At 42.6% G+C, this 26419-nt stretch overlaps 1 protein-coding gene and 1 non-coding gene across 6 annotated transcripts in view; both read left to right on the top strand.

The window, feature by feature from the left end:
- FBLN2 (fibulin 2) overlaps positions 1–26419 on the top strand; it is a 104870-nt gene that overhangs the window by 76261 nt on the left and 2190 nt on the right. For all 5 annotated transcript variants that reach the window (XM_031049204.2, XM_031049205.2, XM_031049208.2 and 2 more), the window contains exons 6-16: positions 1205–1411; positions 3899–4012; positions 4452–4553; positions 12345–12479; positions 14914–15051; positions 15362–15505; positions 19049–19177; positions 19662–19787; positions 20363–20479; positions 21263–21391; positions 25817–25940. In XM_031049204.2, the coding sequence (XP_030905064.1) occupies positions 1205–1411; positions 3899–4012; positions 4452–4553; positions 12345–12479; positions 14914–15051; positions 15362–15505; positions 19049–19177; positions 19662–19787; positions 20363–20479; positions 21263–21391; positions 25817–25940 (1465 nt within the window). The remainder of the gene's footprint in view (positions 1–1204; positions 1412–3898; positions 4013–4451; positions 4554–12344; positions 12480–14913; positions 15052–15361; positions 15506–19048; positions 19178–19661; positions 19788–20362; positions 20480–21262; positions 21392–25816; positions 25941–26419) is intronic.
- TRNAL-CAG (transfer RNA leucine (anticodon CAG)) lies at positions 11168–11250 on the top strand. Its single transcript has one exon. It is a non-coding gene; the product is annotated as a tRNA-Leu (tRNA).

Here is a 26419-nt window from a genome sequence, read left to right as displayed (position 1 = left end):
TGTTAAAATGCACCTTCTTTAGTAGTGTGGGGGTTTGGGTTTTTCCCGAGTCACATAGTACAGAGATCTGCCACGAGACATTGGTAAAATCAGAGCTGAAGCTGGTCATTGTCTTTTAGCAGAAGCAATCCTGAAAGATTCTTCATTAAGCAAATAATGAATTTTTTCCAGACAATATAGTCCTATGGGTTCTGATACCAATGAAATATCCCGGGAATAGATTTCCTATTGTACTGCTGAACATCACAGCAGCTTTCTCATAGCACACTCTGAAGAAGCCCCAGAGGACTGCAAGTTAGTTTGCACTCTTTCAACATGCAAACATAGTGATGCTGAAGAGCTGAGTCAAACCCCTGCAGCCAAAGGGATGTGACAAAGGGATCATGAGGAATGTGGAGCTTGGACAGCTTTGCTTCTTCCCTCAGCCCAAGATCACACTCCTTCCATATTGCTCTGTAGCCACCAGTCACATACGAGTTGCATGGTCACTCTATGACTGCATATGCTGGAGTTCCATTTTTGCCCATTCTCTTCTTGTGAACTAAGTGTGTATTCTTCCTCACCAAAAAATGTAAGGGTTTATTTTGACCTAGCTGTGGCCTCACTGAGCGAGGAAGTTTGCACGTATAAGCATATATATGTTTAAGGAAAACTGACTGAAAAACTAATTGTAGTATGTCAGAAAGTCTTTGCAAACCTTGTCAAGAAAGAAAAGTACTGTGCTTCTGGCAGGGTTTAAAAGCAGTAGGAAAGATAGCCATGCCACTGTCAAGAGGGTCCCCAGAGGTAACCAATAAAGTAGTATTGTGTTGAGAAGAGTTTCCAAACCAACTGGACATGTTTTCCTCCTGAAATTTGAAATTCAGTGTTGTTCTTCAGTGGGGCCAATTTCAGACAGGGCCTCAGTGTGATGCATTGTTTCAAATAATGGTAGCAATCGTGTTAGCAGTCCACGTGAAAGGTGAGCTTGTGACCTCCCAGTGTCACCGTATTTCTCAGTGGCCCCTGTAAAATGCCTGTTCCTCCAGGAAGGAGGTGGTGGTGGATCTGCAGCACAATGGTCTTATCTTCAGGATGGGTTCATTTGCTCTTGGATTGTTCTGAGTGGATTTGATATCTGGAGCTCATCTGGTGAAACACTCTACTGTACAGTCCTAATGCTAACAGCCCTGCTAGAGAACCAGCAAGTGTTGTTCTGTTGTAGTTTCAGAGACAGAAGATCACAATGAAGCTTTGTCCATCAATAATGAAGCTGAGCTGTCAAATAACCTGCCTGGAGATGACCTGGATGAATGTCTTATCTATGGTGGGGAGCTCTGTCAGCATTTGTGTATAAACACTGTGGGGTCCTACAAGTGCTCGTGTTTTCCAGAATTCACTTTGCAAGAGGATGGGACCAGCTGCTCTCCAGGTGAGAAAATGGGCAGGAAACACTATGAATGATGGTGTCTTTGTGCCAACTGCATTGATCTATCAAGCTTGCTTTGTTTCTGTGAGGTATTTGATGGGTGCTGGTGCATGGACATTTGCTGTAGAAATTGGACAAGTTAATAATATAGAGGAAATCAACAATTTAGGAAACTTAATTATGCCTGGTTTTGTGTATTGGTGGCATGGGGGCAGGGTGGTATTTAGTATGTTCAAATCAAGACTGTTTTCGCTATTCAAAAGGGGATTTGTAAATGTTGTTAATGAAATACCTTTTCTTCTCAGAGTCATTTTGTATTTCACAGTTAGCTTCCCTTTAGATGAACTTTCCCCCATTCAGACAGACATTATTGCTTCCTGAGTTTTGATTTTTATCTAAAATCATTAACATCTTTCAGTGATACAAAGTCTTAATATATCCAAGTGTGGTGGAAGGCTTGAAAAGAAAGTCTCTTGTGCTGTATTTTTTTTGATGTCTGGAGTTCTCCAATGGCAAGATCTGAAATCAGATAACCCTTAAAGTTGAAACCTTATATTATTTACAAGTACTTTCAGTTATTTAACAAGCAGAGTAAGTGCTGCCATCCAATGACAAAGTTCCATAGACTTCAGATACTTTCTGCCCAAGCCAAACAGCATTCATTATGTCATTCTTCTCAATGTGATGCTACAGTGCTTACATCAATAATGTGTTTGACAGGGTTTCTGCAGCAGTGCTCTGCTCTGTTGCTTATATTAAAATTCTGGGGAAGGAACCTGATCCAAAAGAGGCAAAAAAAAGTGGTTCTTATTTTAGCACTGCAAAATTTGGCTTCATCCTTCACCTGGAGCATGTGTGTGTGGTTTAGCTTCGCTTTGCTTCTCCCACTACTAACTTGAGTGCAGATTTGGGTTAATACACCTTGTATCTGGGTAATCAGTGCAGATGTGCAGGACTGCAGTCCTCATGGCTGTGCCAAGAACTGGGGGGGGAAAGGGGGGGAGTGTTCAGATATCCCTTGAGGAAGAGGATTGCAACAAGGGTAGGGACTGCAAGTGACACAGCTGAGACACATAGGAAGAGTGAGGTTAGGAAGGGTTGCTGCTATCCTCCAGTCCTGCGGCAAATCAAAGGCTGGGCAAGGGAGGTGGCAGGGCAGGGCACCTCACTTGTTACACCTGCGTGAGCTGTGCTTTACCTGGCAATGTGGCACATTGGCCTTCCATTTACCATTTTTCTCTGTGTATGTTCACAGCTCTGTCATGTGCTCTGTGCACCCATGTTGTGAATCTCATACTGGTGTTAATTTTTACTCCTGTGATAAGATAGAATGCTTTTGTATTTGAACCTTTCCCAGCACATTTCCTGATCTTTCATGGACTGTGAATGTTTTTGCATGTAACTTTTGCTTTTTAAAATGTGTCACACTTTTTCCTGAGGCTTGGAAGGAGGGATGTGCTTGCAGTGGCGCTGCGAGGCAAGGGGAAAGCAGACATTGATGAGACTTCAGAAGCTACTTCTTGTTCTCTGCTCTCTTTCTGGGGAATTCAGGTTATGCCATAAGCATAACCTCTTATTTGCCTCCGTGTTATAGCCCATTGGTTGTCTCTGATGTAATGTTTATATTTCTCTAATTAAGTGGCTCTTTCTGTACCCCAAACCTGCCTTGCAGTCACTCAGTCATTTAATGTTGTTATTGCTTGGTAGCTCACACGTTGCTCCAGGTGACACTTGTACTCAAATCAATGGGAAGAGGACATATCCCTCTTCAGAAAGAATTTAGCCTTAGCAGAGGGGGTTGGAACTAGATCATCTTAAGGTATTTTCCAAGCCAAACCATTCTGTGGTTCTATGATTTAGGCTTCTGATTTGCTCATATTGATAAAATGGATTACTCCTATTAATGTACTAGAGTTTTTTTTTCTTTTAAACTATTCTGATACCTTTAACATTACTGTTTGTTGAAAATCTTCATGACAGACAGCAGCTGTCATGTTTTCCACTTGTCTGTAAAAGCCATTCCACGGTATGCTGTGCTTGTAAAGGTGGATCTGTTTCATCCATGTTGAAATAGGATGCACAGAAGAACTTTAAAAACTTGTCTTGGATTCAGCATTTTTTCGGTCATACATCAACTGAAAGACAGCCGCTGTGTTTACAGTGAGGAAACAGAAGTAACACTTTGTTTTATTCATTTTACTATCCAGAAGTTGTTTTCAGGCAAACTCCCTGATCTGTATCCATGGTGTTTGCGAGCATATCCATTAGCATGCAGTACTCTACATGTTTGTGCTGTCAGACAGTTGCTCGTATCAAACAGATGGCAGCTTCCAAAACTGACTGTTCACCTCCATGCAAAGGCAGTTCTTCACGTTTCTTTATGTTTCCTCCTGCAAACCACAATGGTGTGGGATGAATGAGAGCCTTGCCATGGGGTGATGGTGGAGGTAATGCTGTCTCTGATCTATCTCTGCCTCCTTTGCGTTACAGATCCTGACAGAGGACAGGTGACAAGGCTGGAAGCAGAAGCCACCATCCCTCCGGTAGCCTCTCCTTCTCAGCCTCTTCACATTGTGTCTTTGGAAGAGCGGGATAAGTGTAAAGGTATGTTGGAGGTATAAACTGAAGGTGCAGATGAGTGAGGAATGTTTAGAGAGCCAGAATAGAATTGCACACATCCCTTCACCAATCTGCTTTCAGTGCACATCCTTAATTTGTTACTTCAGGCAGAAGGCTGAGGAATTGTCAGGGGAAAGCTGTGGAAGTAATTTGAGGCTATTCTCTTATTTCAGGGTTGTTACACACCTGCTGTGTGGTTCAAGGTAAGCAGTACAGCTGTGCAGCGTAGTGTGAGCAATACAGGTAGGAGTGGCACAGGAGCAGTAGTAGGAGAGTTGAGTGATTAGGGCTGCCTGGACTGATTGTTTGCAAACTGCATTCTCCATTGCCTAAACTGGGGTTATATTTGGGTGACCTGGAGATTTGTAACTTCAGCTGATCGGTGTTGTGATTGCTAACATACTTTGCAATTTTCTTTGTATAGATAATGGCCCCTGCAAACACATCTGCAATGTTGTGGAAGGAAATGTTGTGTGCTCTTGTTTGTCTGGATATACGCTCATGGCTGATGGGATTTCCTGTGAAGGTAAGTGGTTCATGTTTACCAAAAAGACATCGTTAAAGCACTTCTCTACCTCATAACCCTAGGTTTTTCTCTAAGAGTTCCTTCTTTTCAGTATTGTGACTTGTAAGTGGCAGTACAGAGACCAGTGGCAGAAGGAATACCAGATCTGCTTTATAGATGACTCCTGAAGCACATCTGTCCAGTGTGCCTATTACATGGGGACTTCCCAGGTGAAGGTGAAGGCAAGCCTGGATGTGTGCTTTTTTCCTTTGACATTCCAGGCTTTTTTTCCAGCCCTCTTGGTTTCTCTTCCCACTGCTGTACCTCCCCAGTGTCTGCCTACACAGCTATGGACACGCACCTTTTCTTCCTGAGAACGGGAGCAGCTAGCAGGACTTGGGCATGTTTGTTGTCCTGGGGAATCCCCTCAGAGCTCTAGTTTTGCCCTGTCATCTGTTTTGTTTGGTTTTATTTCTTGAAAACCTGAATCCAATGAGGCTTCAGTGCTGTGAAGAATGTGCCATTGTGAGCTAGTTCAGCTCTATGTGTTTCACTTGACACTGAAGCTCAGGACTGCACAATGATGAGTGGTGAATTCCAAAGCTGCATCATGATTGTTCATGTTGTATAAATCTTAAATGGACATGTTTGGGTAGTGCCGAAGGATATGTTTGCTCAGGAAAGTGCTGGAGGTTAAAAAGCAATGCCCTGTGACATACTTGAATTATAAATCTGGAAGTATGAGAGCAATAACAGCCAGCAGTGAAATGAAAGAAGCTTCTGATGCTCAGAATTGCTCACATGTGATCCACATCCCTCTTAATCTTAGATCTGATTGGATAACAAATCACAAATCATTTTCATGAGTTTCTGGAGAGTCTGTGAAGAAAATGGGAATTTAATATCACCAGCTGAAATAGTCACTGTGCATTGCTTACTCAAGTGTGGTGGAAACTAATCTGATAAATTGATGTCAGCATCATAAGGGACATTTCCAAGCAATCATTTTCCTACAGGAGGTGAAAGAATTTGGTAATGTTAGTGGAAATAGTAAGTTTAAATTGCAGCAAGAGACGTTTCTTATCTTACTTATCCAAGTAAGGATTTGATGGTAAGGGTGGTGATGCACTGGAGCAGGTTTCCTGCAAAAGTGTGCATGGCCTCTGTGTGACTGCCTCTTTCCAAGAATGTCTCTTTCTGTGATGACAACAGTGTAGGGGTGCAAGCAAGGACTGGATGATCTCTGAGGGTTTATTCCAGCCCTATTTTCAGTGTAACACTGTATGTATTATAGCATGGTGCTGATGTGGTAGTTCCAACACACTTCATTTGGACATTTCCAGTGTGAAAGAAGTATTGTTTCATTTCAGCAATTGTTCTAATAGAATTCTGTTTTTCCCTTTTGGCTGCAACATGTTGATATAGATTTGGATGAGTGTCTCACAGGTGCTCACGCTTGTTCCAGAGGACAATTATGTGTGAACACATTGGGATCATTCTACTGTGTCAACCACAGAGTGATCTGTGCAGAGGGCTTTATACTCAACAGGCATAGAAAATGTGTTGGTAAGATGATAGGTGTATGCCGTTCACCACAGCATCATAATTCTTCATGCTCTGCAATGCATTTAAACCATTTGTGCTCAAAGGCTCCCTGGCCATCTTTGCATATGACATTTCAATATGAGTTAGTAAAAACACATGTGCTCCATTTCTCAGCCACTTAACATCATGAGTTGTATGCTATTTGGCTTTTTCCCTAGCAATACATTCTCAGGATACATATAACTTTGTGCAAAAATCATAAAACTCCATAGTATGATGACCACAGCAGTATTGATGATTATTAAAGTGGACTAAGAAAACAGCAGCTGATGTCTTTGGACAGTATCAATACTGGCAAATCCCCAGACATCATGAAACAACAAAACTTCATAAACACAGCTCAAGAAATCTGCATAAGTCTGGGCAGTGGAAAAGATCCATTCCAAAATGATGGAAAAAATTCAGATTAGTCTATTAGTGATTCTGGCACCAATTTCTTTGTGTAATGTCAAAGATGAATCACAATTCTGCTGTATCATTCCTGCTATTTAAGTTCATATAAGAAACCAACCTGTTTTTACAAGTGCATTTATGAGGATTCAATGTCCTTCCAAAAGCCAAGGCCTGAGCTTAGGGAATAGTTTCTGTTAGGGGTTCTTTTGTAGAGGCTGGTTTAAGAGGCGCATGAGCTGCAGTAGTGTTGTGTGGTAATGCTGGAAAAATGGAGCACCCAGAGACCTGTAGTCAATAATGAAAGCAGCAGTGCCTGTGGTTATAATGTCATGTGTGAATGCATTCACCTGTAGTCATTAGTGAAACCAGTAGTGCCTGTGACTATAATGTCAATGTGTGAATACATTCACCTCCTTCCACCCCGTCCTTCTTCCACATTTATAACATCGATCTTCTGACAATCACAGCCTTGGTTTTGTTCCTATCTTTTAAAGCTCTATGATCTCATTAATGAGCATCATGTTTAATGGATTAAAACTGACAAAGGGGAGATTTAGATTAAATACTAGGAAGCACTCCCTCCATGTGAGGGTGCTGAGGCACTGTCACAGGGTGTCCAAAGAAGCTGTGGCTGCCCCATCCCTGCCAGTACTCAAGGCCGGGTTGGATGGGGCTTGGAGCAAGCTGCAAGTGGAAGACACCAGTGGAAGGTGTCTATGCCCATGGCAGGGGTTGGGACTGGATGAACTTTAAGATCCCTTCAACCCAAACAATTCCATGGCTCTATGATATGGCATAAGGGCATGAGCACGAAAGCTGATGCATTGTCATAGTTTAGAGCAGAAATTCAGTTCAGTGTCTTCTGGGTTTTTCTTAAATTGTCAATTTTTTTTTATTTATTTAGTTTCATTATTTCTTTTTAAATCAGAGATACTGGTAAGCATGGAAAACTAATGAAATTATTTAGTTTAAATTAAATGGCTGAGAGAACACTGCTGGAAGTAAGGATGTCTTTACAGAGAAAGTACCAGATTGTGAGATGGAAAATGGTACTTGTAGATGGCCACAGTCTGCATGATGGGTTTCATGGCTTTCACAGAGCCTGCTGCACGTACCACACTTCTAAATAGAAGGTCTGGTAAGTGAGCAGCTGAAGGAACTGCTATTTCTGAAGATCTTGCTATTTAATCCCCTGGTGTTTTTCCTGGACTATGCAGATACATATATATATATATAGAGCTGTCCTTTTCTACATCTCCCAGGAGCACTCTGAACGTAAATTAATACATGCTTGTCAGCAACTTTGGCAGAAGGGGCTATAGAAAATGCCAAGTGCTTCCTTTTGTTCACTTTCTTCCTCTCCTGTCCTCTACCCCATGACATTATACAGAGTTTTATTGTGACTGATAAAAGATAAACCTCAGGCATTGCTCGTTAAATGAAGGATACAGCTCTCATTTGTAAAAACAAAAGATCCTCTTCTCCTTCACTAAGTATCAAACCTCTGTATTTCTCTACTGCAGGTCAGGTTTTTACAGGTATTCTTGTAAATAATCTAGAAAACTCGAAGGTTCTCTTTTGTGGGTTTGTTTTTTTTTTTTTTTGCTAGATCAGCCCCGTGTGCTCCCTACTCGTGCACAGCTCTGCCCTCTGTGGTGCTGGAGGACATCTGCAGCAGTTAACATTTTTCCTACTTTTCTGGTTAAAGGGGAAAGCCACAAGCATACTGTGGTTTGTTTTGCTCAACTGTCTCATTGCAGCCATATTCACCTAAGGTATCCTTTGCCAGCTTAACTGCTTTTGTGCTCCATCTTGAGCTATCTCAAACTCCATGAGGAAAGCTTCTTGGTAATTTGTTTGCAAATTATTGTTGCTTTAATGATGTTACTCTTTGCATATTTTTAGGGACAGGAGGAGCAATCTTTGCACAGCAGCAAAACAGCCGATAACCTTTTATCTCTTGAATTTCCTTTAGTCAGACTGTGGAAGATTATAATTCCAGGTGCATTCAAGAGCAGATATCCAGAATTCGTGAAAACCAACCATGCACAGTGAAGAATCACCAGCTGTTTAAACAGCTTGCGCACACCAGCTTTGTGTAACTTTGTGAACAGATACTAAAATGTCTTTAGGCTTGAAATCTCCATGTTCTCCAGAGATAAGAGCCAGGCTGGATGTGGATTGCTTTTCCTGGTGACTTTCAGGCAAAGTCATTACCACCACCTACATGCACACTGACAGGAGGCTACTTTGCTGCTTTCTTTGCTCTTCCCATCTAAATTTCCTCTTCTACCAGAGTGACCAGCAAGTGGTCATTTTATTGCTGACCCACAGGGACTTTGCATGAGCACAGGATGGGTGGTTGCAAACTAACAGTGGGTCTACATTAGGCAGATGTATTCCATAAAGCAAATTGAGCTGAAGTCATTTGAAGAGAAAAAAATCCTGAGGAACTACAGCTGCATGAAAAAACAAAGTCTGCATTTCACATTGTTAGAAAAAGTGCATAAAAATTAACTTTTAATGTCAAAGTACATATTGAAAAGAAGAGGTATTACATGATTACATTTCATTCTGGTTTTACTGACATCACGTGAGAAATGTTGTTGCCACACACATCGACCTAGTAGGTTTTCCAAAAATTAACTGTTCCTTTTTTTATTATTTACTGACTTATTTTTCCTCTTATTTCTGTTTTTTTAAATACCATCTTGCCATACCTCCCAGTCTGAACTGCACTGGATGAAGGCTGCAGCTTTCCATGTTGGGAGTTAGCTTTGTTTCAAACTTAAAACATAACTCATGTTTTTCCTAGTGCTCTGCAAATCATCTTGCTGACTTGTTGAGCTGGTTTCCAGTACTGAAGAGAAGCACGTTATGGGCACTCTTGATTTTATGGATAATTAACAGGGAGGGAAAAAGGAGAGACATTGTCCTGTTTTGTAGAAATATAGTCAGTCATCACTTCCCTGTACTGTGTGTCATAATGGTAGAGCAAAATGATAGTAGGTACAGCCTGGGTTGAACAGAGCTCATGCAAGAGCCGTGTGCTGTCCTAGCACAAACTAGGACCATAGTTCCAGGGATGCCTTTTCCCATGCTCATGCTAAAGGATGCTGTTTTGCAATAGGGATTGGTAGGAAGAGCAACGACATGGGCAGGTGGGAACTCAGGAGAAAGATGGTGCAAGTCTTCAGAGATCTCATTCTGTGGCATGACCATTTAGGAATGTGTTTAGCAAAATGAACAAAAAAGGGCATGTCTGTAATAGAATGAAAAGGGAACTTCAGTGGCCCAGCAACTGGCCTGATACCAGAGAACGAGATTCGTGCCAAACAGTGGATATGACAGAGCAGAGCTGTGCATACTGCATGGCTCACAGTTTAAACCCAGGTCACAATCATTAGGCTTCAGAGATAGTCAATGCATCACTTGTGCACAAAACTTTCACTGAAAGCAGAAATTCTGATTGCAATCTTCCACTTCCCATCATTCTCATTTCCTCAGATGCATTCTGGCCTGTTGGACTTGTTTTTTCAAGTACTCTGAGATTAAAAAATTGAATGAAACAATGTAGACAAACCAGGAAATTATATTAGATCTTTTTTTCCTCTGTGAAATCTTGACCTTCTTTCTACCTGTGTACACCTGGGAGTCAGGCGGAGCACCTCCTACTTTCTCTGGGTAGTGTTTCAGACAAGCACGCTTTCCCCCTACTGGCTTTTCCAGCATCATGCTGAACTGAGTGGAGTTCATATGATGCAGTGTAGTGCTGACAGTTTGTTTATACGGGAAAGCTTTTTGTGGTTTGCAAGAAAAGATAATCTCAGATCTGTTGTACAGCCAGCAGAGTCTTTGCACTGGTTTGAATGCTGTTGAGTGGCTATCCAGAGCCATTTACCTCTAAAATTCAATAACACCCAAGCAACAACAACAAGAAAAATCTCTCAAATTTACTTGAGAGCTAGGTCTAGTAGGGTGAGAGAGGTCTACCACAGCAGCTCATGTGAGCTGGAGGGGTAGGTTGTTTGATTTGGGAATTTTTCTTTGTTTTGGCTGTGTTTCTCCCCAGCCAAGACCACTTACAAGAATTTTGTTCCTTACTCTTCAATCTAATCTGTAGCAAGTAGGGAACTGTGCAAGCTTTAGGAGGACATCACTATGTAAAAACACAGAGGTAGACAAGTACCTGCCACTAAGTAGAAGTACTCCAGCATCGTGTGGGACAGGCAGAGAGATCTCCAGCATAGCAGTGACCTTGCTGTGGATTAATCAGCTGCCATCAGATAGCAAGTAGACAGCATATGAATAATAGTGGTGAGAAGAAAATGGAGCACAAATAAATGAGAAATAAAACGGCACCAAGCTAACACACTGGTCTTACCAAACTCAGTGCGTGTCACCAGTTAGCTGACTTCAGCAGGAACTGAAATGTCTTGGTGCTCCTCCTAATATACTTGGTAAAAACAAGTTGACACGTTCTCTGAGACAAAAAGTTTTAAAAATGGCTTTTCCTGATTTCACGCTTCATGAGGGGAAGTAATGTATCTGATGTTGTACTGCTCTGAGAATGAGGTTCTACAGCCAAGATGAGCACATCCAGGGGAGCACACCATCATGTGATTGCTCCAATGTAGGTCAGGATGGCCGAGCGGTCTAAGGCCCTGCGTTCAGGTCGCAGTCTCCCCTGGAGGCGTGGGTTCAAATCCCACTTCTGACATCCATGTTTTCAGGGATTGGACACACAGCCCTACCATTTGTCATGGACTGATCCAGACTGCCCTGGAACAGGGGCAAGATTACTTGCATTATTGTATATATGAAAACAGCTTCATGCTCAGAGAAACCAGATAACTGGTAATGGTTATGGTCATATTTGGCTTTTGTTAGTTCCAGAAGTACTTCTTAGCTGTATACAGAGATGTGAATACATAAGATTTTGTGGAGAAGTGCAGGAAAATTTCTCTTCCCAGTCTCTACTCCCTTTTGTTGCTTTTAAGTATTTGTAGCTTTCATTATTAAAATAAGCAAAACCCAAATCTGAGGTTATTTCACCCAAGCCTATCAAAATGTACCATTTTAGAGGTATGGTATTTCCTTCCCAAATTGTCCTACATTCTGCAACCTTGTATTTAAGTAAGTTTGGTTTTTTTTTAAAGACTTTTTTCTTTCTCCACCTGCTGAAATCAAATCTCTTTTAATATTGAAATACAAATTTACAAACTTGATTGAGCCTTTCAGGTTTTCTCCATATTTTCTTGTTATACCCACTTCTAATGACATATTCCTTAGGCAATCAGTGCGTTACATGACTCCACCTTCAGCCACGCAGTTTCAGCTCCTGTCTCCAGCAGCAGTTCCACACCAGCAGCTCCTGTCTATGTGGCATGAAGCAGCAAGACTGTTACATATGCTGAGCTGGGAAAACCTGGTCATGAACAATGAGCATTAACCACTTTCTCATTCAGTTGTCCAGGAGGTTTCTCTCTGGTAAATCAAAGCTGATTATCAGTCCTCTGCCCATACCCTCCATTTAATCAGTTCTGTGTATCCCTTGTCCTCAATGTCACTGCACACTTGTGTAGAGAGAGGAGGAGGAGATCTCCCTGTGATTTGTGTATCTTAAATTACTCTGTGTTAACAAAAGATCCTGGGACAAAACTCTTCCATCAGAATACAGTAGCACAGGCTGTATTGGCTATCTTTTGGAAAAAAAACGATTGCATTTGAGCTTTTGACTCCTTCCAAAAGAGCAGAAAGAGGCAGATCCTTTGCCAAATACATGGCACTGACTTGTTGAACTGTTCCTTGTAGATATCAACGAATGTGTGACAGACACACACACCTGCCAGCGGAGAGAGCACTGCCTCAACACAGTGGGATCATTCAAGTGTCTCCAGGAACTGAGCTGTCAGCCAGGTTATGAACTGAAGGATGGAGAATGTGTTGGTAAGACAAATGTTCTTCAGCTGATGTAATAGCTGTTAGGAAAAGGGAAAGGGAAGAGATAGCAAAGTATTTTACTGTGCCTGGGCTGTGATACGAGGATTGTAGCTATAAAAGGCTGATCAAATGTTTGGCTTCATAGGTCACTTCTGACATGCATTTATTTGGAATAGTTTCCAGCAGTACCTATAAATTATTTGGAAAATAGATGAAACCTTATGAATTAGGATTTACTCTGCTCTTAAGGTATTAGAGAGAGATTTCACTGATGGAGGAATTCCTGTTGCATTCTTCTGCCCAGCTCTCCTTTTCTCTGAAGGGGCTGATACTGTTTGCTGTTGAGCACTGAAACACAGCCTGAGTGGATCATGGGGCTGATTCAGTCCAGCCCTTCCTGTGTTTAGGAGGTCTGTCTGCATTTATTTACATTTGGAATTCTCATGGGGTTAAGAAGTTATCCTTCATCTCCCCCTTCTTGGTCTATTATAGAGGTTGACTGGAGCTGCTAACATCAGCACAGCAGAAGTTGCTCTGCAGCATGGGAGTGTGCAATAGACACATGTGCCCTGTCTTCTGGGGCAAAAGTCAGTGCTGTTTACTCCTAAATTTTTTACACAAAGAGTTTCTCGACAGCTGGAGTAAGAGATGCACAAGGGAAGAACTGAGCTCTTGACATATACCATAAGGTCATAAACAGAACTGGTCAGAAATCTCGCTTTGTATGCAGCTGTTATAAAGAAACCTTGGTTTAATTGAAGAGGCTGTTTGTGAATGTCTTTTTCTGTTGTCTGATTCTACAGCATTACTAACATTTATTGCTAATCTTTCTAGTCTTAGATTATAAAAGATTACGAAATTCTACAAATTGTTTTTAAGTAGCCATTAAATGAATGACCTACAAGAAAGACTGGAGTTTCAGAACTGCTCTGTAAAATTGCCTATAGATATCTCCTGAATTTGCAGTTTATGAAATACTCAGTTCCACATTTTTCTTTGTCCCTATCTATAGATATGGTAAGAAAACAATTAATATATGACAGGCTGAGGGACCTGGGCTGGGGCAGCCTGGAAAAGAGAAGGCTCCTGAAGGGGAGACCTGAGAGCAGCTCCAGTGCCTAAAGGGGCTACAGGAAACCTGGAGAAGGGCTTGGGACAAGGGCCTGTAGGGACAGGCCAAGGGGAATGGCTTTAACCTGCCAGAAGAGGGGAGACTGAGATGAGCTCTTAGGCAGAAGCTCTTCCCTGTGAGGGTGCTGAGGCGCTGGCACAGGGTGCCCAGAGAAGCTGTGGCTGCCCCATCCCTGGCAGTGTTCAAGGCCAGGTTGGATACAGGGGCTTGGAGCAACCTGGTCTGGTGAGCAGGTGTCCCTGCCCATGGCAGGGGGTTGGAACTGGATGGGCTTTAAGGTCCCTTTTACACAAACTATTCTGTGGTTCTATGAACCTATGAATGTTGTACCTTCTGTGCATTCCCTTGTGGCCCTAGCATTTAACTGAGGATTTAGAATAGAAAGAGAAGTGCCAGCAGTTCTCTCCTTGTCCTCCTGGAGGAGTGGGGACTCAGATGTAGTTTCCTCTGTCTTAATATTCTAGTAATGATGTTCATCACAGGGAGTGTTTGTAGGAACCAGCAGCATTTGAAAATATTCACAGGAACTGAATTTTGAATGAGTTTACAGCTGAAATCTCTTCTTGGGTGAAGTGTCTTCAACTGGAAAATGGCAGCAAACTAGCTGGTACTTGCAGTTACTCAACACAAATAAGTTGTGTTGACAGATAAGCTTGAAACTTTAAAGCAAGAAAGCATTGGGTTGGTGAACATCTCTGAAAAATAATCTCACACATGTAATAAGAAATGAGAAATCTGTGCTGGGCTCTGGCTGCAGAGAAGGAACATTGGTTACTAATATCACTGTCTCTCATTCCATTTTTTTCAGTATAGCCTTCAGAGTTGGATAAGTGTTCTGTGTATGTAAGTACATGTATATATACACATGTACATGTGTACACAGTAAACCCCAGCCTTGTTGAAATGGGGTGCCTTATTAATATCAAATTCAGTGCAGGTAAGTTTCTACCTGGAATTACTGAGGAAAAAGGACCATTTTGCTTTTGAGTATGAAACAGGTTTTGTATACCTTACTTGTAGTTTTGATTTGGGTCTTTGGGATTTTAAAACTGCAGTTGTCTGAGTATTTGTGGTTTACAAGAGATGCTGTGACCAGGGCTGTAGGGATCTGAGTCAGATTTGCTGTAGACAAGTTCTGAAGCCTCTGCTAAAATGGATGGCCAAGAGCAAACACACCTAAACCTCAGACTTTGTTATCTGATTTCAGTGATGCTTCCTAACTTCCTTTCTGAGAAGTTAGCTAGTCATGAAGACTACTGAAAATTACAGCTTCACTGGTCACAATTTGGTGTTTTGATCTGATAACAGATATTGATGAGTGCAAGAGGGGAACTCACAGCTGTAAGATAAACTTCGTTTGTCAGAATACAGAAGGATCATTCTACTGTGAGTCAAAGCAACGCTGCATGGATGGATTTTTACAAGACCCAGAGGGAAACTGTGTGGGTAAGTCTTGACTGGGAATATGTTTGTCATATGTGCAGTAGCACTGGCCAACTCCTCTTCCTTTTAGCCTCTCCAAAAGGTATATATTGACCACATGTAGTTTTCATCAAATCCTGCTGTGAATTTAACTTAACCATCACTGTCCTTTTAAAGATACGCATGCTTGCTTATTGAATTTGAAAGTCTTGCCACAGGATACCTTCGTCAGCACAATACATTGAAATGAAGGAAAAGAAGTGAAAGCTGGAAGAAAACAGACCAGAAAGGTTGAGTAGCTTCTCTCACTATTCTAATTCATTTTCTTCACCAGATATTAATGAATGCACATCTCTCCCTGAGCCATGTAAACCAGGATTCAACTGCATCAATACCGTTGGGTCTTATACCTGCCAAAGGAACATGCTGACATGCAGCAGAGGCTACCACTCCAATGAGGAGGGAACACGATGTGTTGGTAAGGTTAGACTCCAGGGTCTGGTCAGGTGCCCTCTCAGAGGAAGAAGGATATTTCAGTTCTAAAAAAGGGAGTTTGAGGTTGCTAACTGTGTTTGAGAAACGGGAATTTGCTGTATGCATTTGGCGTCCAGTCAGCTCCATGATACACTTGCACTACAGGATGCTGCACTGATATCTGGCTGCTGCATGGAGTTCCTCCTGGTACACCAGGTGACACTGGTTTTGACTGCATATGGGATTTACTAGCTACTGTTCTGGAATGAATGTGCTTTAGTTACTCTTCAAACTCATGCTGTCAGCCAAAACCACAATCCTTTGCTATTTTTACAGTATCTCACTGTGAGTGACAGGATCTGAAGCCATGGGATGCAGCAAAGACAGACACTTGAGTTTATGGACTCACAAGAGTAGCACTATGTGGATGTTCTTCGTAGCACTATGAATGGTGCTCCCTATTTACATCCAGTTGTCTATTTAGGATAACTTCTTACTTTTCTTTGTGAAGAAATGTTGAAATATTGATACAGTCTGGCATGCAGCTTGATACTGATTTGTATTTGTTCCAATGTGTTTATGGAGTTTCTGACACAGAATAGCAGATTTCATCTCTTATTAGCATTTGCTCTGTAAATCAGAGGAACTGAAAGCTTGCTGCTTGGCAAGGCAGGGCTGGCTATGTGTTCTTTAGTTCCCTATGTTGTATGTTACACAAAGTAGGAAATCATAAAACAACAGTGGGAAGAAAAAATAAGACAAATCAGCATTTTGGTTAGTGATGAATTCCTGATGAATTCTGCTTATGTTACCTTTGAATGAAAGGAAGGGTGGTAAATAGAAAAGATTTGCTTTGTGCTGTCCAGGTGGGTGGAAACTGTGTTAGAAGCTATATGATTCTGTGATTCTATGACTAGCACGTTGAAATGAAAAATAGTGGCATAGATAGACCCCATTTCTGCATGAATTTCTGCATTCTCCTTTTTGCTATTCATTATGCTCCGTTTCCCTTCGTGATTTTACCTTCAGGAGTACCTAGACCATGCTTGGCCACTGAGAAGGTGGGAAGATTTGGAAGTAGCGCAAGATGGGGACAGTTTGTGTATAACTGAGGAAGTGGAGAAAGCTTCCTAAAACAGCTCCAGGGGGCAGAGTAGTGCAGCCTGAAGTATTTCAATTGTCACAAAGGGAAGGCCCCGAAGTCCTGTCATTCTTTGTTGCTGTGAAGACACAGCTCTTCATCTGGTTTCCATCAGTCCTGTTTCAGAGAAATGAGGGGGCTGGGTACGCTTGCACCACCTGAAGTGTGACGGCCCTGACATTGTTTTTAGGGTTTCCACTATGCCAACATCTCCATGACTGCCATTGCTTTCACAGGTCAGCAGTTGTCACTGAGCAGCTCTGAAGTACTAGTTGGAGTGCTAATAGCCTTCACTTTCAAGTCCTGCCAATGGCTAGCACAAATCCTCTTCCTAAATTTCAAGTGGATGATTTATAGAAAGAAGCCAGCTTCTTTCCACAGTTGTTCCTAAAAGAGTGTGTGTAATGTGTGACACAAGAGGAAATTGCCACCATTCATGCAGCATTTATATCTTCATAGCCTGATGAGATAACAATGCATTGTAATTACTGATGATGCTTTGTCTCCACTTTACATGATTGACAGTGCTTTTAGGGAGCAGGTATAAGAAAGCTTCTCTAGTTTGATTTTGGGAAAACAAATGTTTAATGTAAATTGGTGATTTCTGTTTTTGCCATGTCACTGTGTCTCCTCAGTCTGGATCTTCTGGTATTTTTTTTTGTATGGCTTTCTTTAAGTAGGCAGAGACATGCAGGAAAAAACCCCCAAACATATGGTCCTACTTCCCCTCTCTGTGGTAAAGACTAGTTTCTTTAAGGCATTACAATAGCTAATTAGGAGTCCTGTTTCAGATTTATTCACAGTAGTAAATATATAGTCTGCACGTTTCTCCAGCAGAACTCTACTTGTATGGTTATCTTCTCTGCTTAGAGGATTCACCTCTCTTTAAAATGTTAGTATTTTCTGGTTTAATAAATGAGCCATTAAAAGCTACCTCTAAATTTAATTGAAAAAATACTGTAACTATTGTGAAATACAGCATAGTGGTGATGGTATAATGCCCTAGAACTAATTAAAGTCTGAATGCAATGGAATATATAATTTTGGATGAAGTAATAAAATTGTTACACACACAAATATATTACAAATAAAACTGCTACTTTACAAATGTATATCTGCATTAGAAACTTCCTTGTTTTGATGCTGCCTCTGAATTAAAAGAAAATGAGACAGCATTTCAGCAGAAATCAATGAGCCTGTCAAGAATTCCTTGCTTGGCAGGTGACATTCCCTGCCATCCCTGACCCCTCCTCATGCCAACAGGAATTTTTTAGGTGGGAATCTGTGCTGAATATTGAGCACAGTATGTGTCAGCACCTCTCACCAGGGTTGGTATAATCCCTACTTTTCCACATCCAGGTTTTTGTGGCAAGTAACTTGCTCTCACTTCCCTATCATTTTCTCCACAAGTGACTGATTTCCTGAGTGCTCTCCCAGGCTGGTATTTGTTGGAGAACTGCCCGGAAAACCTTTGAAATTAAATAGTGCTCCAGTTGATGACTTCAAAGAGAGCAGGAGGGAGAACCTCCAGCCTTAGACTACCATCCTAACTAGTGTTACATGAACAGCAATTTGGGTTGTAAAAGTACTTGAACGTGTCAGTAACAGGAAGGAAGCAGAACCTGATGGCTTAGGAAACAGCAGAACTCAGAATGCTTCAAGAAATACAAGTTTCTGAGGGCTAATCAGAATTTCTGATGCTTCTTGTCACAGATGGTAACAGGGATTTGTTAGATACTGATGAGCTATTTAGTCATGTTGCAAGTCTTGTAAATCAGTGTGTATTGAAAACTCTCATCTTCATTTGAGCTTTATTAAAATGAGATTGGGAGTGATGCATGTGAGTGGAGAAGCAGCTAATTTGTTGGTGTTGGGGTTTGGGTGAGAGGCCATAAGAATATTAAAATGTGAGTTGATTGAGAAAAGAAGAAAGATCAATATTGAGAAAGAGTAAAGTGTAGACAACAGAAGCAAGACTGAAAGGGCAACTGGAGATGAAAATAGCAATTGCTTTAATTGAAGGGATGAGCAGAATTTCTGGCTAGTTTTCGTTTTGCTTTAAATGCCTTGCCGTGACTCACAGAATGGCAGAACATCAGAATAGGGTGTTTAAATGTCATGGCTGGATCAGAAACAAAATGTGTGTAGGTTGAAATGCAGAATATACTGGGAAAGGTCCATTGCAGTTGCAGTTACCATTTTCACTTCTGAGATAATGCATTCATTTTCAGAAGTTTACTTAGGATATGTAAAGCTGATTAGAGGAGCACAGCGGAAAGGCTGATTCTCTTTGTTCTGTGCAGGGAACAACCCTAGCAGTTTCTATTCCTGTTACTTTGTTTTCTCTTCATAAACATTGATTTTTAGCAAACTGTACTTAACTGATCATTTTCTCTGGTTCTGCAGATGTAGATGAATGTCAGACTGGTGTGCACCGTTGTGGCGAAGGGCAGATTTGTCATAACCTTCCTGGCTCTTACCGCTGTGACTGCAAGATGGGATATCAGTACGATGCCTTCAGTAGGAGCTGCATTGGTATGTAAGGCACAAGATGAGATGAAAAGACTGTTTGACTGAGCCTTGGACATCAAGGCAATGCTTAGCACCACTGTAGTGTGCAGTTATTAGTTCTGCAATGCAGAGCCTCAGTAGATAACAGAGTCACCTCCAAAGCAGCCATCGTTGAGTGCAACCAGCTGTTTAGAGTTCTGCTATTCTGTGCTGTGACTGTGGCCCAGGTGCCCTTGGTTTGGGTTAGCTGCAGGTTATCAATTAAAGTAATCTGCAAAGTACTTTCATTTGGGTTATGCTTCTGTAGGTATTTATCTTTCTGAAGATGCCACAGCTTTCTTCATAAGATACAGCATCTTGTGGTTTATCACTGCTGTACTCCAATTAGACAGCATAAAACCTGAGGTTGCAGCATTTCATGCTCTACAGATCATCCTCTTGACACTCTTTAAAATAACTTCCTGCATTTTGTTTGATGCTTTTGTGTATTTGCTTGGTGTGCTGGCAGATATAAATGAGTGCTGGAACTACCCTGGACGCCTGTGTCAGCACACATGTGAGAACACCCCTGGGTCCTACCACTGCACTTGTTCTTCTGGTTTCCGCTTGTCCTATGATGAGAAGCACTGTGAAGGTACCAGACAAGGAAGGATTTAAGGAACTTTAGAGAAGGAATGAGGTTCAATATAAATACAGTAAACTCATGATGTCCTCAAATTTGCAAATATTCAATTCTCACACTGTCAGATGAGAGCCAACAAGTTTCTTCCCTTTCTTCTTTTCCCTCTCATACTTCTTCCTTTGTTAACAGAGAACAGAACAAAGTAAGGACAGGAGACTGTTCATGCCAATTTTAGTAAATGTGAAACATGGTAGTGATAAAACTTGAAAAAAATGATTTTGAATTGAAAGTTAACCATGATTTTTTAAGGCAATGATTACATAATTTTAATCAACTGTAACATAAGGTCTGAAACATACGTTTGCATGTATATGTGTTTTCATTGGCATATATAAACATAAAATTCAGGTAGAACAGACATCCTCATGCTTCTTGGCATTCTTCCTAAAGCAGAAACATTTTGGGACAAATTAGTCCATCCTTATTCACTCTGACCAGAAGGGCCTGGTAACTGCTCTCAGAGTAAAAAATAGTGTAAGATACCTGAACTACTGTGGCAACGTGTGTGTGTTTATTTTTGGATACAGATGTGAATGAATGTGATACTAGTCCCTGCAGCCAGGAGTGTGCCAATGTTTATGGTTCCTATCAGTGTTACTGCAGGCAAGGTTTCCAGCTAGCAGAAGATGGGCATTCTTGCAAAGGTAAGGCTGCTGCTTTGGCAAATCAAGTTAAACATGTGTGTACTCTTCAACAGACAGGTCTGTCTGACTCTCCACAGAGCCTAATGCTGCAGGTGATGCCTAAGGATGATTGTGAATTATACTCTGCCACAGACACTGCAAACGGGGAAATGCAATTCATTTTCATACTTTTCACCTGGGGCTGGAATACACTTGTGTGACCATAGAACTGATGGGGTTATTGTCTCATGGGGCTAAAGCTTATGAAATAAGTAAATAGAAGCGAAGATAGGTTTAGCTATGTAGCATCAGTTAAAGCCTCCACTCAGCCATGGTTAAGTGAAGGCTTGCTGTTACTTCTGCGCACGGTGGCTGAATGAGGAGCAGAGTGATCAGAATGGAGAAAGAAAGGGTTTTGTCTGTTTACTTGGAGTTACCAATAGTGACATTGGAGAGTCTCTAAGGAATTATGAAGAAACCCATGTTCTTCCTAGCACAAGGAAGCTGCCAAACTAATCTTAGGAGAATTATAGAGCTACCAGAGAGAGCTTTTCACTCAGATGTGCTCTAGGCTTGTTCTTTTCCATGGATCCATACTACTTGCAATCATTATTTTGGGGAGCAGTCTCATGTTCAGCATTTCAGAATACACCATCAGTGGTCCTAGAGCAATGTCAAACTTTCATGGTTGCATTCTTTTTATTATAAATGCGTCAGATACGAATTTCCTTGTGTTCTGCAGCCTCCCTTTCCAAATTCCTATTTTTCTTCTTACATGTGTTTGTAACTGTGTTTTTTCCCCAGATATTGATGAGTGCACACAGAGTGCAGGCATTCTTTGTACTTTCCGCTGCGTGAATGTTCCTGGTAGTTATCAGTGTGCTTGTCCTGAGCAGGGATACACCATGGCAGCCAATGGAAGAACCTGTCGAGGTAATGAGGAGTTTAGGAACTGAAGCCACTATGTCATGAAACTTTAATTCTTGGAATGATCTAAGCCATTATGGTGATTCAGTCAAGTCTCCATGTTTTATATCACTCACTGTTAAGAAGCCAGTATTTAACAAAGTTGCCAAATATTGGTATCTGCTGTGTCAGCTTTTTCCTGTGGCAACCCAGCTGTCAAGGGGAGCTAATTGCTTAAATTAATTCCTAAGGGACCCCACTTCATCATTCAGACTGGGGCACTTGATTACTTGCATGAGCTGTATGTGCACCTTGGCACAGCAGTAAGTGATCCGGCGTCTTAGAGGTGCCAGACATAGAAATCTGTGGCTTTGTTACGGTTTGCAGTTGCCTGTCCTGGAAAACTGGGAGAGTGAAAGTAGGAGCTCTAATGAGGACCTGGGCATCCAGAAGCCTGCCACCTAAGCTTAATTAGATTTGTGTTAGTAAGTGTTAGTGTCCTCCACACACACACCATTTTTTCCAGAGCCATAGAAATGTGTTCTGTGTGTCTGATGATTTTAATTTGGTGCACAGCTGCCTGGTTTTGAAGTAAAAATCCCTGATTTCCAAAGGATGCCCTGACTGTGGAATAACTGAAGATCTGGTTACCTTTCCATACTCTACATGCATTCCCTCAGTCTGTTACACTAACTACCAGGCATTTCCTGCTCTTAGGTTTTGAGGAACCTGTCACATAACTTTTGGTTATGTCTATCCTAGGCTTAAATTCTCTTCTTAGTGGTAAGGGCAGTAAATTTACACTGTGTAAATCATGAACAGCATGAGCATGCTTGGTCCTGACTTTGGAGCAGAGGAGCAGACTAAACAACAAAATCTTTTCAGTTTTTAAGTATGGATGTGGTCACATCCGTGTGCAGTTAAATTCTTATGTAGAAGTCACCTTTAGAAACTGCAGCTGTTCCTCTTCTCAGGCTTTGTTTGTTTGGTTTCTTTCCTTTGCTAACTTCAAGCGCTGCTGGCATGTTCCCTGCCACCTCTGCCAGACCTGGGGCTGGAGCTGAGGACCAGTTCCAGAGTTAACAGTGTGAGTCACTGCATTCATCGGCCAGCACAGCCCTTCCAAGCTGGAGGCACCCAGCGTGCTCCAATGACTGGAGGTGCAGGAGGAAGGTTTGCCACACAGACCAATGCATGGGGTCAGATCCTTCCTGCTCACTCATCCTGTGTGGAGAGGGTTCCTTTTGTACAGATCAGCCAAACAGCAGGGTTTGGAGAAGCTTTTCGAGGTGCCTATGCCACTTGGTACACGTATCCTCCTTAGAGGGCAAAGGTGGTCAACCTGCAGAACAGTGTGAGTGCTGCAGCTCTGTGTGTGGCATTTAGTCAGGCCTTGGAAGTAACGCCAGGTGCATGCCCTTTTCCTGAGCTCTGTGAGTCCATAGCTGCAGGTCTGGGCAGACTTACATGCTGACCCTGCAACCATGGACAGAGAAAGTCTGAACCAGTGTCAGCTGCACTAGGCTCAAGAAGATGATACTGGTTTCCACCAGCTAAGATTGCTCACCAGTTGCACATCATCTGACCAGCTCTTACAAGTGGTATATTCTTTGCACCTTTCATTCCAAACAGACAAGATGTAGCTCATGTAATAACATCTCAACATATGGATCTTTGTGGAGAAACTGCCTGTGGTATTTTGCCGCACAGCCAGGCTGGTGAAGGGAGGGTCTCACGGCAGTGATTGCAATGTGGAAGAAATTTTCACCTAGGGGCACATCTGAGGATCAGCCAGGGTTTTCGTTTGCTTTGATTCTCTCCTTCCTATTGTATGCTTTCCTTTGCAAGACTTAAACCAAGTCAGTTCAGTGCATGACATCAGTTCTCATCCCAGGGGAACGGAGGGTGTGGGAGGTTATAGTTTTCCTCTGAAGAATCTCTCTCCTCTGTGACAGCTGGCAGAACTGCAGAGCCCCGCACAGTCCACATGGTTTGTCTGTTAGCATTTAGTTCATTTTAAAGCCTCTGTGCATTGTCTAGACATTTGGGAGTACACAATGTGACTGTGGGGTCTTTGCCAGTATTTTCTGCTCAGGCTGGATTCTTGTTGTTGCATCTGGTTTTCAGCATTTTAAGGTCCATGGCTTGGGCCTTATTTAGGTAACCATGTTTATGCTCTAGGCCATAAAGTGTCTTTGAGCTTTAAATGTTTTTTTTGTCTTCTGCAGCATTGCTTCTCATTTAACTGTGCTGGTTTTGGCTGGAGCAGAGTTAATTTTCTTCATAGTAGCTGGTATGGGGCTGTGTTTTGGCTTTGTGCTGGAAGCAGTGTTGATCACACTGGGATGTTTTCGCTATTGCTGAGCAGTGCTTACACACAGCCAAGGGCTTTTCTGCTCCTCGCACACCTCACCAGCAAGGTCTGGGGTTCCACAAGGAGCTGTGGGGGACCCAGCCAGGACAGCTGACCCCAACTGACACAAGGGATGCTTTAGACCACATGTCATCATGCTCAGTAGATAAAGTGGGGGGAAGAAATAGGAATTGGGAACATTTGGAGTGATGGCATTTGCTTCCCAAGTTACTACTAGGTGTGATGGAGCCCTGCTGTCCTGGGGATGGCTGAGCACCTGCCTGCCCATGGGAAACAGAGAATGAATGCTTTGGTTTGCTTTAGTTGCATGTGCAGCTTTTGCTTTACTTATTGAACTGCCTTTAACTCAGCTCATCCGTTTTCTCACCTTTACCCTCCAGTTCTCTCCCTCATCCCACTGGGGGCAGTGAGTGAGCAGCTGTGTGGGAGTCAGTTGCCAGCTGGGATTAAACCATGACATTAACTTATCATGTTCAGAAAGGTGTGCACTGTTCTAAAGTGTTGTTCACATTGTGTCACATTCAGAAAGTGTTCACATTGATCTGGTGGAGCTTGTACCTCCTGGACCCTGTAGCTGGTCTGCAGTGGTTACTTTGCTTTGTACTTGCCCCATGTTTTAATCCAGAGCAACCTTCTTTACATATAAATTCTTCTGACATAGCCCAGCTTTCTCAGTTCTCAAAAACTCAGTGAGAAGGTGGTATTGGCTTTTAGCATGGGTTTGTTATATTATGATCGGATCTGAGGGATGGGATCTGTTTATTCCTGAGGGAATAAGATGGGAATGTGACATGTGACAACAGCTAATGTGTAGGCAGACAGAGAGTATCCTCCATCATTGCATGTGCTTGCTCTGAGTATGGGAAGGACCCTCTGCAGGCTGGGTGATGGGGGGAATATTTGTTTGCTTGGGCTATGTGGACATTTTACAGCCTCATCCATGAAGAAGGAGCATGCAACAGTGTCTGTGCACATGCTCTGATGCTTGAAACCAGGTAGATGCTTCCTCCAGCCAATGAGCCTGTCACACATGCACAGTGATGGACATGCACCAGGCTTGTTTAGGAACTCCTTGCATGATGTAGGATGGCTCTGAGCAAGAAACTGGTTCAGAGAGTACCAGTGAGCTGTGAAGCTGTCAGAATTGGTCCATCATCTTCAGGAAACTGAAAACTAGCTTCAAGCAATGCAGTGGTGAACACATACACAGCAGCTGTGGGCATGGACAGGTTGGCTGCTCTGAGAAGTTCAGGGTTCCACTGCCTGGGACTGCTACCTAGTTATTTTGGTGTTTCCTTTCAGCCTTGTTTGTAACATGACTTACAAAACATCAGGAGCAAGGGAAAATACAGCAGGGTCAGTTCCGTCTAGACATGCACATTTGGTTTGAACCAAATATGGTTGTGTTTGGCTTTTATTGCAGTGTGGAGTGGCAAGACAGAAGGATCCTGGGTTTTGAGGACTTTTTCTCCTTCTCATGTTGTTTCTCCACTGAAGGTTAAACCCTGTGTTGCATCAGATGTGTTTGGAACAAGAACAGCCAGGTCCACAGGAGTGTGCCAGTGTTTGCAAAGCACAAGCACAGAGACAAACTCAGCCTGTGGTAGGAGGGCAGCCCTGGCCACGCTGGCTGCCAAGCAGGGCAGAGACTCACACAGGAGGGGAAGGCTTACAGGCTGCTGGCAGGGTGGGCTCTTTGGCCGCTGCACACTCTGAGCAGCCCTGGCAGCTCTCATCGGTCATGGCAAGGAAGGAATGTTTTTTCACTGAGGATGTATGGATTTTAGCAGGTTGGAAGCAGTGTGATGGACCCATCACCCAGAGTGCCTGTGCACCGAAGTGACCCTGGCACACCCCACTGGCTGTGCATCACACCCCTGGGGTCTCCTCTGTGCTCTCATAGTCCTGCCTGAAGAGGTAACACAGCAACTGAATGGTTAGGACAAGAGCCCTCAGCCTTCAGAGCCCCTGGTTCCTTTTGCTTCCTGTGCACAGTCTCTTGTGAGCATATTGCAGCCCCTAAACTGTGATTACTTGTGAACTTACCCTGTCTTTATCCTTGTGTTTCTCCTTGTTAGATGTCGATGAATGTGCAATAGGAACCCACAACTGCTCAGCTGCAGAGACTTGCTATAACATCCAGGGCAGCTACCGCTGCCTGTCCTTCGAGTGCCCTTCCAACTACAGAAAAGTGTCTGATATGTGAGTATTGCAAAAACAGAGTGAGCAGCCCAGTCCAGTGCCTGGGGTGTTACATAGTGCTTGAGTTTGTAGGGGGCAGATGTAAGTGCTCAGAGCTCTAAGGAGATGCTTTGGTACTTGAAACACATTGACTCTCCCTGTATAGAATTTTTGGGTTTGGTTTTGCTTTTGTCCCTCTTTTCTTCCAAGCCCTCAAGCCCCCATTTGCCCTCCGACTGCTGCTCTAACAGCAGTCACCAGATCCTGCAGCTCTACTTGCTGCATCTGTAGGAGGGCTCTATTTATAATTATCAAAAAATGAGATCCTCTATGCTGCTTCCAGCAGCAGTGGCTGCCACAGTCACCACTTACAGTGGGTCTGAGGCTCCCTGTTTCATATTCTGATTGCAGTTCCTCAGAGAGGGTTGAAACATTGAAGGGGAGCAGGAGCACGAGCTGGCCAGGCTACAGGGTTTTGAGAATGGCACACCCCACAGCTC

The sequence above is a fragment of the Melopsittacus undulatus genome, chromosome 9 (assembly GCF_012275295.1).
Source record: "Melopsittacus undulatus isolate bMelUnd1 chromosome 9, bMelUnd1.mat.Z, whole genome shotgun sequence".
NCBI classification, from domain to species: domain Eukaryota; kingdom Metazoa; phylum Chordata; class Aves; order Psittaciformes; family Psittaculidae; genus Melopsittacus; species Melopsittacus undulatus.
This window is presented reverse-complemented; position numbering and strand designations above follow the sequence as displayed.